At 49.0% G+C, this 14,200-nt stretch overlaps 6 protein-coding genes across 6 annotated transcripts; 2 read left to right on the forward strand and 4 right to left on the reverse strand.

The window, feature by feature from the left end:
- The first annotated feature begins 16 nt into the window (after positions 1–16).
- Positions 17–2,776, forward strand: C8Q69DRAFT_164213 (putative amino acid transporter). Its single transcript, XM_028625708.1, has 2 exons — positions 17–2,202; positions 2,258–2,776. Exons 1-2 carry the CDS (start codon positions 109–111, stop codon positions 2,420–2,422), a joined length of 2,259 nt encoding a protein of 752 aa, XP_028487899.1. The 5' UTR covers positions 17–108; the 3' UTR covers positions 2,423–2,776.
- On the reverse strand, positions 2,640–3,987 carry C8Q69DRAFT_164173 (hypothetical protein). Its single transcript, XM_028625707.1, has 4 exons — positions 3,791–3,987; positions 3,519–3,591; positions 3,212–3,370; positions 2,640–3,080 (listed from the first exon to the last, which is right to left on the reverse strand). The coding sequence occupies exons 1-4, from the start codon at positions 3,861–3,863 to the stop codon at positions 3,005–3,007; spliced, it is 381 nt and encodes a 126-aa protein (XP_028487900.1). The 5' UTR covers positions 3,864–3,987; the 3' UTR covers positions 2,640–3,004.
- Positions 3,988–4,167: 180 nt separating this feature from the next.
- Positions 4,168–5,617, reverse strand: C8Q69DRAFT_458233 (hypothetical protein). Its single transcript, XM_028629973.1, has 6 exons — positions 5,457–5,617; positions 5,380–5,388; positions 5,228–5,299; positions 4,742–5,168; positions 4,630–4,683; positions 4,168–4,575 (listed from the first exon to the last, which is right to left on the reverse strand). Exons 1-6 carry the CDS (start codon positions 5,484–5,486, stop codon positions 4,496–4,498), a joined length of 672 nt encoding a protein of 223 aa, XP_028487901.1. The 5' UTR covers positions 5,487–5,617; the 3' UTR covers positions 4,168–4,495.
- Positions 5,618–5,874: 257 nt separating this feature from the next.
- Positions 5,875–6,568, forward strand: C8Q69DRAFT_504899 (60S ribosomal protein L11; the record flags this gene model as incomplete). Its single annotated transcript, XM_028632650.1, has 3 exons — positions 5,875–6,034; positions 6,119–6,368; positions 6,442–6,568. 3 exons carry the CDS (start codon positions 5,875–5,877, stop codon positions 6,566–6,568), a joined length of 537 nt encoding a protein of 178 aa, XP_028487902.1.
- Positions 6,569–7,573: 1,005 nt separating this feature from the next.
- C8Q69DRAFT_458241 (hypothetical protein) lies at positions 7,574–8,851 on the reverse strand. Its single transcript, XM_028629974.1, has 3 exons — positions 8,801–8,851; positions 8,194–8,469; positions 7,574–8,078 (listed from the first exon to the last, which is right to left on the reverse strand). The coding sequence occupies exons 2-3, from the start codon at positions 8,380–8,382 to the stop codon at positions 7,881–7,883; spliced, it is 387 nt and encodes a 128-aa protein (XP_028487903.1). The 5' UTR covers positions 8,383–8,469; positions 8,801–8,851; the 3' UTR covers positions 7,574–7,880.
- Positions 8,852–10,909: 2,058 nt separating this feature from the next.
- C8Q69DRAFT_164381 (hypothetical protein) lies at positions 10,910–13,606 on the reverse strand. Its single transcript, XM_028625709.1, has 4 exons — positions 12,901–13,606; positions 12,787–12,810; positions 12,438–12,716; positions 10,910–12,378 (listed from the first exon to the last, which is right to left on the reverse strand). Exons 1-4 carry the CDS (start codon positions 13,355–13,357, stop codon positions 11,375–11,377), a joined length of 1,764 nt encoding a protein of 587 aa, XP_028487904.1. The 5' UTR covers positions 13,358–13,606; the 3' UTR covers positions 10,910–11,374.
- Between the last annotated feature and the right edge of the window lie 594 nt (positions 13,607–14,200).

Below are 14,200 nucleotides of genomic sequence, written 5' to 3' on the forward strand. Positions count from 1 at the left end.
CCAGCTGAACACTCAGACCAAGTCACGTCCTGTGTTGATCCAATACCTTCACTTCTCTATGAATCCCTGAATCTACCCTCGCACAGCCACAGCAAGCAAATCAACACGATGGCAGATAATGGAGAAGGCCCGTCCTCTTTGACGGCCCAACCGCTGCGGATATCGCGCTCACCTGGGCGTTCTCCAGCTCGTTCACCTCACTCTGCGTCTCCAACAGCTGATCCTGTGACACGACAGGCCTCTATCGCACGATTGGCATCGCCGGTTCCATCCCTGTCGAGTAGCCCAGCCCAAGGATGGCAAGTCCCGGTAGCGAGTCAACGTCCTAATGGCAAGCAGCCAGAGCTGCCGGCCGTGGAGAACAGAGCGTCTCTCCCTGGACCCGGACAATCAGCTCTCGCATCTGCGTTGCAGAATACTTTGGGCCGTTCACCACCTCAGTTTGGTACGCCTGGGAGACGTTCAGCATCACCTGCAATAGCACATCAAAGTTCCACTCTTGACAAAGCCCCAAACACGGCATATGGATCATTCGAGACTCGAGCAGGTTCGGAATACTCAAGTGCAGCGCCTTACGAGGACCCCGAGGTCGTCAAACGCCATTTGGTACAACCGCAGAAGGTTTCAGAGAGTAGAGGCTCCAGGTCCCCTGAGGATGACGGGAGGAACGCAGATGATGATGAATTCTCAAGTCTTAAACTTCAAGGTGGTGATATTACGAGACAGGTCTACCGGTGGACGGAGGACGCAGAAGCCCAAGCTTCTGGATATCGTAGACATGCTCGCAGTCGCAGTTTCACTATTGACCGGCCGCAGCCGGAAGATGAAACTATGAACATAAACTCAATCAGAGTGCCTGGTGGATTTCGAAGAGATTACATTCGACGAACAGTCGGCAGTCCAGCACCTGGGACTCCCCGCAATCCTGACCAGCGGGCCCGGCCCCAGCTGTTTACTAGCAGTTTCCTGGAATTTCTTACGCTCTACGGTCACTTTGCTGGAGAAGAACTCGAGGAGGATGATGAAGTCCTCGGCCCCGGCGAGTACTTCTCATCAGATGCTTGGGATGAAGAAAGAGAGCCAGGGGAGGATTCTGCCCTGCTTCGTCCGGAGACCCCTGGAAAGAAGAAACGGAAGCACAAAGAACGAGGAGGTACGGGCAGCAACACAGTGACTGGTGCTGCTTTGCTACTATTAAAATCCTTTGTCGGCACTGGCGTGCTCTTCCTCCCCAGAGCCTTCCTGAACGGAGGCATGCTGTTCAGCAGTGTTGTACTGCTGGTTGTCTCGCTGCTGAGCTACTACTGCTTCATTCTGCTGGTGAATACTCGTCTCAAAGTCGATGGCTCTTTTGGTGACATTGGAGGTGTACTCTATGGCAAGCACATGAGGAGGATCATCCTTGGATCGATTGTGTTGAGTCAGTTAGGTTTCGTCGCCGCATACATCGTCTTCACTTCCGAGAATCTGCAGGCTTTCATCCTTGCTGTCAGCAAGTGTAAGTCGTTTATCGATATCAAGTATATGGTATTGATGCAATTGATCATCTTCCTACCTCTGTCCTTGATCCGCGATATAAGCAAGCTTGGGTTCACTGCGCTGATTGCAGATGCTTTTATCATGCTTGGTCTCATCTACCTCTACTACTACGATGTCAGCACAATTGTCAGCAATCACGGTGTCGCTGATATTAAGCCTTTCAACCCATCGACATGGACTCTTTTCATCGGTACTGCCATCTTCACGTATGAGGGAGTTGGTCTCATCATCCCCATCCAGGAGTCGATGAAGCACCCACACAAATTTCCTGCGGTTCTTGCCGCAGTCATGGTAGGCATCACGGTGATATTCCTATCGGCTGGAGCTCTTAGCTACGCAGCTTATGGCTCGACAACCAAGACCGTTATCCTGCTCAACCTTCCTCAGGACGACAAGTTTGTCAATGCTGTACAATTCCTCTATTCGCTGGCGATCTTGCTCAGTACACCGCTTCAGCTGTTCCCGGCTATCCGTATCATGGAGAATGAGCTCTTCACTCGAAGTGGCAAGTACAACCCCGGCATCAAATGGAAGAAGAACTTTTTCCGCTTCGTTTTGGTCATGTTCTGCGCGCTGGTGGCATGGGGTGGAGCAGATGATCTTGACAAGTTCGTCTCTCTGGTCGGCAGCTTTGCTTGTGTGCCTTTGGTTTATGTATACCCGGTAAGTTCCCAGGAGATTGGCGTTTGTCTTGAACTGATATCTAACCATTCTGTAGCCGCTACTGCACCTTAGAGGCTGTGCCGGATCTCGTCGTCAAAAATTCGCCGATATCGCCCTCGCCTGTTTTGGTGTGGTCAGTTGTATCTACACCACTAGCCTGACGATTTACAATTGGGTTGGTGGAGAGGTCGCTCACACGCCTGGATACTGCGATTCATGATTGCCATCTTTTTCCTGGACTCTCTTCATGCGCTATTTTGAACTGCCCTGCATTGCATCCTCTTGGTCAGTTTCCGCTCTTGGAATCGAGAGTTTTTTCTGGCTATATGTTCCCTTTTGCGTCTCGGCTATGGACATTCTAGCATATCACGAGCATCATGTACGTATGCTTATATAGAAGTTGGAAGATCCCTTCCTGTATCTCTTATGTTCGGTCTCAGCAGTTGGTTTTTGCTTTGGCTAGTTTGATAGATTCGCTCTTGCATTGATACACCGAACATGAAGATCGGATAGATCTATTCAGATATATTGCTTGGACCTCACTTGAATAATGACCTATACTTATTAGGAAATGCGGACTGAAGACTATCACAGTACTATGATATATCCACACAGATACGATGACTCGCAAATCGCACATCCCAGACCGTGACCATTTTATTCGATGCATGTGGTACTACTATTTACAAGTTCAATGAAAGACAAACAAAACGAACAGCGCAAATGATATGCGTCAATAGATCAGTGACAAGATAGTATAGCAAACGGAACGGAACTAGACCGCCCCATCTATAGAAGCTCTCTATGCACCTGTTTCCGCAGCAGTCTTGCCGGCCTCGGCGCCCTTAGCGGCGAGAGCCTTTTCCCGACCACCCCAGCTGTGAAGAACACACTTTGTCAGCTTCATGTCGCTTTAAAACCCACATTATGATACGATTCCGCAAAGTCTCAAAACGCGACATGCCACAAACGCTGTCACAAGAAAGGAAGGGGGGCGCTGATAACATACTTCCAGTAGTTCAAATACCGGTATCCCTGCGTGACCTGCGCGCTGAAGTTGACGGCGTGACAAGCGAAGAGGAGGTAGTTCTTAGGGGTGACGGCGAGAGCGTAGCGGGCGAAAGTAGCAGAGTAGATGACCAGGGCACCTGTCATTGTTCCGGAGATGCTGGGGAGAAGAATTCGAAGTTAGTTACAGACGACATCATCTGTATTACGTGCCATATTCCTTCTGGTTTTCGTTCGCATATACAGGATACGGGTATGCATGCAGAATGAAAATCGAAGGAAGGGAGAGAGAGAGAGAAAGCGCATACATCTCAGGATCCTTCTGCGTGTCCATCACCGCTGCGATGGGGATACCGAAGTTGGAGACAGGGCCCCAGAAATCTGTTTCATGAACAAACGGCATAGCATTAGCGATATAGTTCAATCCAAGTCCTTGTTTTCGCATCTCTTTCTTTCGCAGCAATTAAAAAAGAACACTCGACTCATCCAAGGCCGTAGATCAGATATCGCCCTGTTTGCGGGGAGCAAAGAGGGTAGGGATAGCTAGTTAACTATATCAATCTGGGAATTAGTCACGTACGTGTTGAGCAGACATAGTCGAGGACTTTGTTGGAACGGATCTTCGCATTGATCGCCTTGATCGCGGCCGCCATGGTGGAAGAAGGGGTTGCGAAGAGGAGAGGAGATTGAGGAATGAGTGGTGGTGGTGGTGGTGAAGAAACGTTGGAAGCTGGGGAATAGTTCGATCGCGCTGGAGAATCGGCTGGCGGTTCTTTGGATCTCCCGATCGTCCCAAGTTGGTCACCGATTTTCCCCATACGGTTGGCCCGCGGACTTAACCGGGGAAAAGGTCACGTGTGCCGCGCTCCCGCATTTTGTCCAGTGCGCATAATTATTGGAATTATTGGAATTAGATGTGAGATATGGAGGATTTGATTTTATGCAGCGTCACTTGATGCCTAATATGTTAATTGGGAAATGGAGAGAAAAGAGACCACAGGAATTATACTTGATTCCATTCTACAAGCTAACACACGCATGAGACTTTTTGCACGCTTCTTTCTGGTATTACTTTTGAGGTCCTGACTATGCAAATATGGCGTTATTCTGCTGCTTGAGCACTCCTTAACCTCCATCCGCACGCGCCGTAACGCCTGGCCTGGTAGCTCCGGTAAGTCTACCTTTTTTATGGCTGTAAATAGGGATGGTCCAGTCAAATCGTTCCGCCCATCGGTCACGGTCTGCAAGTTTGATACATAATGCGACATCCGACAAAAATTCCTTCTCAACGACCACCAAATCCTGGAGGGAAGCCGCGTCCTCCGCCGGGGGGCTGGAAGCCAGGGGGTGGTTGGAATCCGGCAGCTGAATTGACCGTCAGTATAGGGACGTCACGATGTGGATATCGAGTATACTTACGAGGTCCTCCCGGGGCGCCAGGGGCGGCAAATCCAGGCGGGGGCGCAAAGCCAGCTAGAACTCCAAGTTAGCAAAAGCCCGTAGCCTAGCATTAGAAAATCACGTAACGTACGAGGTCCTCCCGGTGGTCCTCCACGGCCGGCGAATCCTGGGGGTGGTGCTCCAGGGAAACCGCCTGGAGGAAAGCCTCCAAATCCACCAGGGGGTGGGGGTCCTCCAACACCAGCAGCTGGTCCTCCAAGTCCAACAGGCAGGCCTCGTCCCGCCGGTCTGCTGATTCCAGGTCCTGCAGCAAGAGTGGCAGCGGCGGCAGCAGTACCACCGGGGATGCTGGTTCCCAACCGAGCCGAAGGGTCTGCAGGGGGAGGTCCATCAACTGAGCAAGAAACAACGTGCGTTCCGCGAACAATTGTCAACCCCAGAGTTCTCTTCTCTTCGGACTCGACGAGCGGGGCATTGGGGGGACCTGGTGTGGGCTTATTCGATCTCCGTTTCACGCGGCGGAACTCTTCCGTGTCTGCAAGAACAAGGTTCATGTGCTATAAAGACGTTAGCGACTAACTGCCCAGGCACAAAGGAAGAAAGAAAGAAGACAGACCTTATCAAAAGCAAGCATCTGTCCGGTCATCTGTCGGCCATCGGTCAAGGTCACCCTCATCCGGTAGTTGATCTGGTGCACCACGTTAGTTCTCGAAAAGTGTTGCGCGCAACGCGAGTATCATCCTGGACGAGATCAAAAGAGGGACCTACGAGATTTTGCTAGACACCGTTCGTCAGCTGGAGCTGTCAACAAAGCTCTGCATCGCGTAGGAAGGGAAAGGACTTACCATCTTGCCCTGCTTGTTGGCGGCCGCCATGGTTCGGTCCGGTGCGCACGAATGCGACTTGAGACCAGGGATCCAAAGAATAGATGTCAGACACAAGGAATACGAGACTCCCTGTGGTGCAATGCGGTGCAGTCAACCCAAGAGGTTCCAGCACTTCGTCGCGGAGGTTGGAGCTTCGCCAAGGTCGGCGGCTGTTGCTAGCGCCAACCGACGCGCCAAGGCGCTAAGGGCTTTTCGCTTCCCGACTCCACAGCACACACCACTTTCGCACACTTGAAAGAAGTTGTTGAATCTTCGAACCATCCACCCAGTCGACCAGTGCACACCCAACCAGTCGCCATGGTATGTCCATTTATCGCCCTTTGATGGCCCTGCAATCATCTCCAGCATCTTCGCAAGATCTCACTTGCTAACAATCATGTCGTTGCAGTCGGAAGGAAAGGACAAGAGCGCGAACCCCATGCGCGAGCTGCGCATCCAGAAGCTCGTGCTGAACATCTCCGTCGGCGAGTCTGGTGACAGACTCACCCGTGCTGCCAAGGTGCTCGAGCAGCTGAGCGGTCAGACTCCGGTCTACAGTAAGGACGCCGAATTCTGAATATTGAGGGGATCAATTTCGAGGAAAATCGATGGCTGACGGATACTTTTTTCCACGATTGCAGGCAAGGCCCGTTACACCGTCCGTACCTTCGGTATCCGTCGTAACGAGAAGATTGCTGTCCACGTCACCGTCCGTGGCCCCAAGGCTGAGGAGATCCTCGAGCGTGGTCTCAAGGTCAAGGAGTATGAGCTGAGGAAGCGCAACTTCTCCGAGACTGGCAACTTCGGTTTCGGTATCTCCGAGCACATCGATCTGGGTATCAAGTACGACCCCGGTATTGGTATCTACGGAATGGACTTCTACTGCTGCATGTGAGTTGAACCCGGGAAAACGACGGCAAGAATCAGGATAGGAAAGGAATGGTCAGACTGACCGGAAATATAGGACCCGTCCCGGTGAGCGTGTTGCTAAGCGCCGCCGCTGCAAGTCCAAGATCGGTACCAGCCACAAGATCAACCAGGCTGAGACCATCAAGTGGTTCAAGAACCGCTTCGAGGGTATTGTCCGATAAATGTCCTGCTGAGTGTGCTTATTGTTATTCCTTTTGTGGGTGGAAAGGAATTGGGCTGTTTCACGAAAAAAATATCAGAAAAAGGACGCGGACAACAAAGACGTCTGCATCTTTCTGAATGTTTCTATCACGACATGAGGATAGGCGTGTTAGAGATATTTCAACCAACAAACAAATTCTTTTGAAACACACATTTCGCATCCAGACTTTTCAGACAATGAAGGCTTTCACAAAGGGTGATTGTTTCCGCTTAACCATTGTTGAAAAGCACTGCAAAAGCTGCAGTCGCGTACCTTTGGGTCGGTGACTGCGGCGTTCTAGCTAGCCATGGATAGGACTCTGTCCTTGAACTGGCCGAGTGGATGCAGTTCCCCTCTTCGTCCTCCCTGCGGACTGGAGGTGGATGAGGCCTTTCTGATTCCTTTTACCTTCGATTCCTCGAAGTAGGCCGTGTCCGTGTACGGTCACGCTCGTAGTTCCGCCACAACTGCGCCGTAAGCACAACTCGAAAAAGGCATCGTAGAATCTCCAGAATCAGCCCAGCTCGCTCGAGCTGATCAATGTCCTCTCGTGAACTCGAATGCCATCTCGATCGAGGGACCTACTTCGTCGATACGGAACCAAGAGCGAGGTTTCCAACCAGCTTTATATCCATCCAAGGCTCTAAAGGGAATATCATTTTAGCAGACATTATCAGAACCTCTTGCGTCTGTCGATGAGCTACCTGCACAGCAGTGTCACAACTGAAGGGCCGCTAAGAAACAGTCATTTCTACCTTAAAAGCACACCCGTTCCGGTTGCCAGTGTTCAATATATGGACCTGTGCAGGTCCCCTGACGCAATCTGTGATCTCTGATATAGTCCAGACAGCTTTCATCGAAAGTATTAGAGCCTCTTGATGCACGGTTATCTACCAGTAATGATGAGTTAGTTATTAATACTTGAAGTATCCGGAGATATCTTACTCCAGGAACATGTTAGCTATACAAAGATCATATCCAACGACAAATGCTTAGATCTATCAATTCTTAAGATACCATTGATTCTACTGAGATCGTCTTACGCTGTAATCAAGCCAGAGATCACTACACCTACTCGAATGGAAATACAGTATTACTCATAACTTGAATGGTTCCAACCTGCTAAAAACCACTCACTGCAATTTCATCATGCAGGAATTCCAATGGTATCAATTTATCTCGCCACTACTCTTGACTCCTGATCTCATATACAAAATATGAATATAATAATAATAAGAAGAATAAATCCATATAAAAAAAAATTGCGACAATCTCCTAAGTCCATCACACAATCAAGCTCCCCTAGTATATCCATGCCACCACTTCGAAAAGGCTCCGCCTTTCGCTATCTGCTCATTGAAACTCTCTCTTCTCGCGGCAGAAGCAGCATCTGGAGAGTCTCTCTTCTGAGTTGTCAGGTTGGCGAAGAGGCCGGGAGTGCTGCTCTTGCGGCGGTTGCTGGAGTTAGAGGATGTAGAAGCGTCGGAGGTCTGAAATAAATATGTGTGAGCGTGGGGATCTATGGGGAGTTTGGTCTTTTTTTTTTTTTTTTTTTTTTTTTTTTTTTTTTTGGAAATTGGGAAATAGGAGGAGGAGTGGACTTACTCGTCGTTGTTCGGTTCCTTCGATGGGAGCGTCTAGTTTCCAGGGTGCTGTTGTGGCAGGGCCTTTGATGCCGCCTCTGAGCCAGACATTGTGATGTTCATGGCGATCACCGGGGGCGCCGTTCCAATGGCGACGGGTGGGAGATGGTGCACTGGGTGTGATGTTCGATGTTGAGCTTGCGTCGGCCATGATAGTTTATTTTGGATTGAGTCTGTCGTTCAGAGTAGTTCGTATCTGGAAAATGTCGCTGGGTGAGGGATGTTTTGCTGTTATTTTCTATACTGGTCAGCATTTCAGTGTTCGCTAGAATGAGCCATCATGGTCTTTTTTTTTCTTTTTTCCTAGAAGGAGGAATGGCAGAAGCAGCTTCATAATAGCAAATCAGAGACAATGGAGATGGAGAGTATAGATATTTAAAGACAAATCATATCGGCATGATGATGAAAAACATTGAATATACAGGAAAGCATATACTCTCCATTATACAATACATTCTATCATCTGATGTCCCAACCACAGATAAGACAAGCGAGAGTAACAAGAGGACAGTGTTCCATGTTTTGCTATTCACAACGTCTCCTCTCAAGCAGAAGGGTTATCTGCTTACCTTTCCAGATGTAGGGCTCATATGGTTCGAATTCAACAACTCAAGCTACAATCACGAGGCAGCGGGACACAGTTATATAGGACCAAGAGAGAGCCACGGCCATGCTTCCAGCTAGGTAGTCTACCATATGATCCCAATCTATGCTACGAAAGTACCCCGCAAAGGTCTAGACAAGAGAACCAGTGGTTCGATCATGGGTCGAGCCATCCGGACAATGCTGGTCTCTCAAGGCTCGTCTCTGCCTCGCATCCTTCGACTCTCCAAAGAAAGCGAGATTACAAATGCGACTGCTGAGCTTTTTCCAATCCGGACATGACGACAGGGATCGCGTGCGCAGGACTGGCGATTGACCCATGGGATATTGTTGTCATATCATATCAAGTCGCATCGACTGCGTCACCAAAGGCGATTGGAGCGTGTGAGCGCGTGGATATACCATATATGTATCATACCGGTAGTCAACTGCGATCAAATTGGTGATTGAACGGTCCCGCGAGAGGTAGTAAGTTACAGTAAAAGTCGAGTACCATAAGTTTGTTTGAAGTCATTGACGTCTCAAGACCAGAAATGCGGGGTACGTTAAGTAGTCCCGCCAACGGATGAACTTCCGCGGCGCCTCTAAAGTGTGCTTTCAACATTGTAACACTCATCCACGGATCCCGCCACTGGAAAGCCATCTCAAAACAAACGGTTGATGGTCATTGGAGAGTGGGAGCCTGGGAATATCACGGTCGATGATTGACGCCGGTTCTTGAGTCGATGCATTTCCGCTTGCAGGTATTGCCATTGAATATCGGTCTCGATGAAGAGTTTGTCGCTGGATCTGATTACCATACACAGTTGATCATTTCCGACTGTATCCGTTCCTCTCAGCAAGGTGCGAGACTCAGATGTGGCGGACATCTAACGCGTGGAACTCTCCACCAGAATCAGGAAGTTGAAGTCACTACCTAGTTATAGGAGTTATCACTGTTCAAGAAAGAGCGTACTTTAAGACTCGAGATTAAACACTCACCAGATCTCTCCTTCCCGACACCTAGAACATAAGCCGACACGATCAATAATAAGCCCACTCTCTATGGCAGGCCTGCTATCAAGCCGGTATTGGAATGACCTTAAAAGCGAAAGTACCGAAGAACAATCCATACCGTATTATCGGCGAGCGCTAGCGAGGCGATAAATTAGGGTACTTCTTTTTACGTTCCTTTGCCAAGCCTCCTTTTCATTGGTCCTTTTCTTCCTGATTCTTCCTGATGTCACGTGCTCTTTTACCGCTTTCCTTTTTGGTATATTAAAACAACTGGCTAGGGGTGTTAGAGGCGGTATTATTATTCCTGTAGTTACATATTGAGTCACATGCTCCTATTTTGCTTCGTAATGAGCGCTCGGCGTCTTTGCTACGGTCTGGCGCGGGCGCCCCGTAGGATAACTGGTAATAACAAACCATCGAAATCCCTACTTCCCCCCGCTCGAGACATGGACATTTCATCATTCTCGATTCAGAATGGCGGCCAGTATGTACATGTGCATTCATCTACTCTACTCTACGTACCACACGCAATGCCACTGGCATACGGACCAAGACCCACGCTGGACTATGGTATGACGTTCCCAGAGCGTTTAGCCGGGTCCTCAATAAGATGAGGCTTAGCTGGTTAGTTGGTTGGTTGGTTATTCGTTATGTGATACTTACTAGAGTAAGTCTATGGAGTACGTCCTGTGCCTCAGGACAAGGGAAATGATGTATGATTTATATTATATATCTTATCTTACCTACCATGTGGCAACAGATCCTTAAATTAAAAAAAAATATCTTACCAAAGTAAACAAAAAGCCCCTTTCTCTCTCTCTCCTAACCTTACCACGCAGAAACAAAACACAAACAAGAGCCCCCATCCCTCACCAAACTTCTTACAATAAATAATAATCCAACTCACCAAATCAATCATAACCAACCAACAAAAACCATGTCCACAAACCCCTCCTCGATCAACGACTTCATCAAAAAAGACCCCTATCCACCAAATAGTTCTTTCCTAGATCGCTACGACCCCGATGCCCTTTCCTCCGCGCGAGATGGAGGTCTTACGCATCCTACTACGTCTGAGACGGATGAGGAGTTAGGTATATCAATCTACTTGCATATAGTCATTATAGTATAGTGGAATGTACTGTGTATGAATGGAGGGCTAATGGCGAGATCTATTAGGATACGTGAATCGAGATCCGGAGCGGGGTTTCAGAGGGAGTCGTGAGAGTAAAGGGGGGCAGTATGCGCGGTCGGAGAAGGAGAAAGAGAAATGGGGTGATAAGAGAGGGGAGTGAGGAAGGTCGGTTTTTGTCAATTGGGTTAGAGCTTTTCTTGGTGGAATTGATGGATGGTTTGGAAGAGTGTATATAGGCCCTTGGATGAGATACTCCACGTTGTATAACGTTAGAGCATTGAGCAGTACGTAACTAACTTCTAAAGAGGGAGAGTTTCGGTTTTTTTTGGGCCTGCTTTACTCGCTATATCATGCTCTATATGGTGTTTTTATCAATCGAAACCGTCGAGATATACATACATACATACATCTACAACCTCCCCGAGACACGTATCGTGGCACCAAAGCCCTTCAGCTCCTCCCAAACCCTCACTCCTTCATCCCACCTCTCATCAATCCAAACATCAACTTTCCCATCCTCCCTCAACCTCCTCACCTCCTGAACCCTCCCAGGAACCGCTTCCCAGCCAATATCGTCCTCTTGTCCCTGGACGAACTTGACAAGCGGCTCAAAGACGCCTTTCCTCACGATGTGTTTTTCCCTCTCGAGCATCCGCATGCCATTTCCCCAGAACCAGATCCACTGGTCCGCAGCATGCGTGGCGCCCCATTCGGGTGGGAAGATGCGATCCACGCACTTGAGGCGGAATTCCACACGGTAACGATAGATCAGATGGCCTGCGCCCGTGCGGGCCAGGGCGTTGATGAGACCGCGCTCCATCAGGTGGATCTGCATGTCGGCGTAGATGCGGCCGAAGGCATCGGTGTGCCAGTTCTTGCAGTCCGGTGGGAGCTTGCCGTCAGGATAGTAGAGACGGATCAGCTTATCGACGGCGGGTGGGGGGAAGTAGTCTGCCTTGAGCCGATGGGCGAGTGAGGCGAGAGTGTCGCTCTGTGGAGGCCGGTGGGTAGCGTAGAGGAAATGCTCGTCGCGGCACTCGCCGATCATGAGACGGATATTGCGGGAGATTAGTTTTTCGGCAAAGATGCCGTTGTCGATATCTTGGAAGAGAGAAGGTTGGATGAAATCGGAGTCGGTGTGAGGGCGGAATTCGTGGTAGTGTTTGATACTGTCGAGAGCATCGAGTATGGTGTCAATTGGTAGGGAGCGGAGAATAGCGATCTTATCAGCTGGGGGTAGAAGGAGCGGGATATTGAGGACAGATAGAAGTTCATCAAACTGATCCTGCGCAAACAGGCGAGATTTGGGTTGCATGGCTGGTCCGTTTGACCACATGATGGCTCTTTTAATGATGGCGTTGCCGTCCGGTTGATAGAGATCGTATGCAAGCTGATAGAATACGGAGTACGAGCCTGCATAGAGTCAACACGATCCCTCTCAACCAATTCAATATCAACCCCAATATACTCACCAGCCGAGTATCCCGCAATGGTGATATTATCAGGATTGCCTCCGAAACACCCGATATTCTCTTTCGTCCACTCGAGCGCCATGCGTTGATCCCAAAAGCCCTGGTTTCCAGAGGGTTCGCCGAACATTTCCGCATCACGCTCCAGTTCGACGGACGAGAGGAAACCAAAGACGCTTACGCGGTAAGCTGGCATGACGATAACACACTTGAAGTCCGTCTCGCCCAAGAGGGCGGCAGCGGAGAAGGTATTAGGTGTTCCAAATTGAAGAAAACCACCATCTGGGAAAAACAGAAAAAGGAACATCATCAGCTCTGTAAAAGCTCATCAAGGGAACAGAAAACAGCGTACGAATGAAGAAGAATACCGGCCATCCTGCAATATGATCGATCATCAGCACTGGCTCCTCAAACAGCATAGCAACAAATCTTACTTAGCCAAAAGACAAAGAAGACAGAAACATACCATCCTCCGGCCTCTCCTCGTCATCCAACGGACACCAAATATTACACTGAAACACATCCTCCCTTTCAGCCTCATTCTCCTCCAACTTCTTCCCTTCCTCCATCAGCTTCCTCTTCAGCTTCTTGCGCAACGCATGAGCTCTCCCGGGCTGCGGACACTCTCTCGTTCTACCCGTGCAATCACCGGGATTGTGCCTCGTGCCGTATACAAAGTCTGACGGGAGAGGTCGCGCTCTCCGCCATCTCTTTGCCGGCGCGAAGGCATAGCGCACGCCACCGTAGTAATGGCAGAGAGGGATTGGGCTGGAATTCGACTTAGTCCGTGAGGAAGGAGATTGCGATGCAGATGATGATGATGACAGTGTCAAAGGCTGGCGGGAATAATAAGTAAGACCACGAACGAAGCCTCGACTCGCGAGGTCTTTGACGTGCGGTTCGGAGATGAGATCGAGGTCCATCCTCTTCCTCTGTGTTGTGTTGTGTTACTTATGTCGTGTCAACCCAATCCCTCACCGACCAGCAAAGCAAAACAGAGACAAAGAAAAAGAAAACAAAACAAGTCGGTTATAACCACAGGACAAGTAGTAACCATATCCCAATCAATTGAATCCGTAAGTTAGTTTTCCCCGCATGAACCGTCCAGCGAAGCTTTGGTGCCGATCGGGGCCGAGACTTTGTCCCTTTTCTGTCTAGTTGCGATCGGAAAGCTGCCTGAGGATGGATTCCATTATCTTAGGTATATTATAGTCTTGTCTTTACGGAGCTAGCTATTTGCTTTCTATTGTTGACGATCAGTTCGAGGCTTTGAACGTGTCAACTGACAACCAGCTTATTCGGAGTTTCGTATGTATCCTTTCTCGCCGAGATATATACCAATATATATTCTTGTCTACATATGACATAAATATGAACCCACAGATAACGATAGGATACCAATGAATACATATAGATAATCGATTAGCTATAGTTCTTATCTGACAAGATATCGCCTCTGTTATAATTGACGTAGCAGTCGCTTCGGCATACCTACAGCTAAGTTAGTTACAGGCACAGGTGCTTGGGTTAATCTGAAAACATGGTAACTTAGAAATAACTAGTTATATAATTCGTTGATAATTGCCATCGCTTTAGAATACACAGAGTGCGCCGTCCACCCTCAATCAAGGGAGGTGAGAAAGACCAGCTGCCAACCAATGACTTCTTCCAAATGGCGACAGCGTCAACACATCATTCATATTCATGGTATGTCTATCATATATGGAGTAGAGCACAATCGTGATAGGCTTTTTCTCCTCGCAATA

Source organism: Paecilomyces variotii (genome assembly GCF_004022145.1).
Source record: "Paecilomyces variotii strain CBS 101075 chromosome Unknown C8Q69scaffold_2, whole genome shotgun sequence".
In the NCBI taxonomy this organism is placed as follows: domain Eukaryota; kingdom Fungi; phylum Ascomycota; class Eurotiomycetes; order Eurotiales; family Thermoascaceae; genus Paecilomyces; species Paecilomyces variotii.

What these genes read in the sequence shown, in the direction of transcription:
- C8Q69DRAFT_458233 (XM_028629973.1), bottom strand. Translation starts at nt 5,486, where the DNA reads ATGGCGGCCGCCAACAAGCAGGGCAAGATG. An exon ending in AGATGCTTGCTTTTGATAAG is followed by an intron (nt 5,169 to 5,227) that starts GTCTGTCTTCTT and finishes ACGTCTTTATAG; the next exon opens with CACATGAACCTTGTTCTTGC. An exon ending in AGGACCACCGGGAGGACCTC is followed by an intron (nt 4,684 to 4,741) that starts GTACGTTACGTG and finishes TTGGAGTTCTAG; the next exon opens with CTGGCTTTGCGCCCCCGCCT.
- C8Q69DRAFT_458241 (XM_028629974.1), bottom strand. Translation starts at nt 8,382, where the DNA reads ATGGCCGACGCAAGCTCAACATCGAACATCACACCCAGTGCACCATCT. An exon ending in AAGGAACCGAACAACGACGA is followed by an intron (nt 8,079 to 8,193) that starts GTAAGTCCACTC and finishes TATTTATTTCAG; the next exon opens with ACCTCCGACGCTTCTACATC.
- C8Q69DRAFT_164173 (XM_028625707.1), bottom strand. Translation starts at nt 3,863, where the DNA reads ATGGCGGCCGCGATCAAGGCGATCAATGCGAAGATCCGTTCCAACAAA. An exon ending in CGACTATGTCTGCTCAACAC is followed by an intron (nt 3,592 to 3,790) that starts GTACGTGACTAA and finishes TTCATGAAACAG; the next exon opens with ATTTCTGGGGCCCTGTCTCC. An exon ending in ACGCAGAAGGATCCTGAGAT is followed by an intron (nt 3,371 to 3,518) that starts GTATGCGCTTTC and finishes TCTTCTCCCCAG; the next exon opens with CATCTCCGGAACAATGACAG.
- C8Q69DRAFT_164213 (XM_028625708.1), top strand. Translation starts at nt 109, where the DNA reads ATGGCAGATAATGGAGAAGGCCCGTCCTCTTTGACGGCCCAACCGCTG. An exon ending in CTTTGGTTTATGTATACCCG is followed by an intron (nt 2,203 to 2,257) that starts GTAAGTTCCCAG and finishes ACCATTCTGTAG; the next exon opens with CCGCTACTGCACCTTAGAGG.
- C8Q69DRAFT_164381 (XM_028625709.1), bottom strand. Translation starts at nt 13,357, where the DNA reads ATGGACCTCGATCTCATCTCCGAACCGCACGTCAAAGACCTCGCGAGT. An exon ending in GCCGGTATTCTTCTTCATTC is followed by an intron (nt 12,717 to 12,786) that starts GTACGCTGTTTT and finishes TGTTTTTCCCAG; the next exon opens with ATGGTGGTTTTCTTCAATTT. An exon ending in CATTGCGGGATACTCGGCTG is followed by an intron (nt 12,379 to 12,437) that starts GTGAGTATATTG and finishes GACTCTATGCAG; the next exon opens with GCTCGTACTCCGTATTCTAT.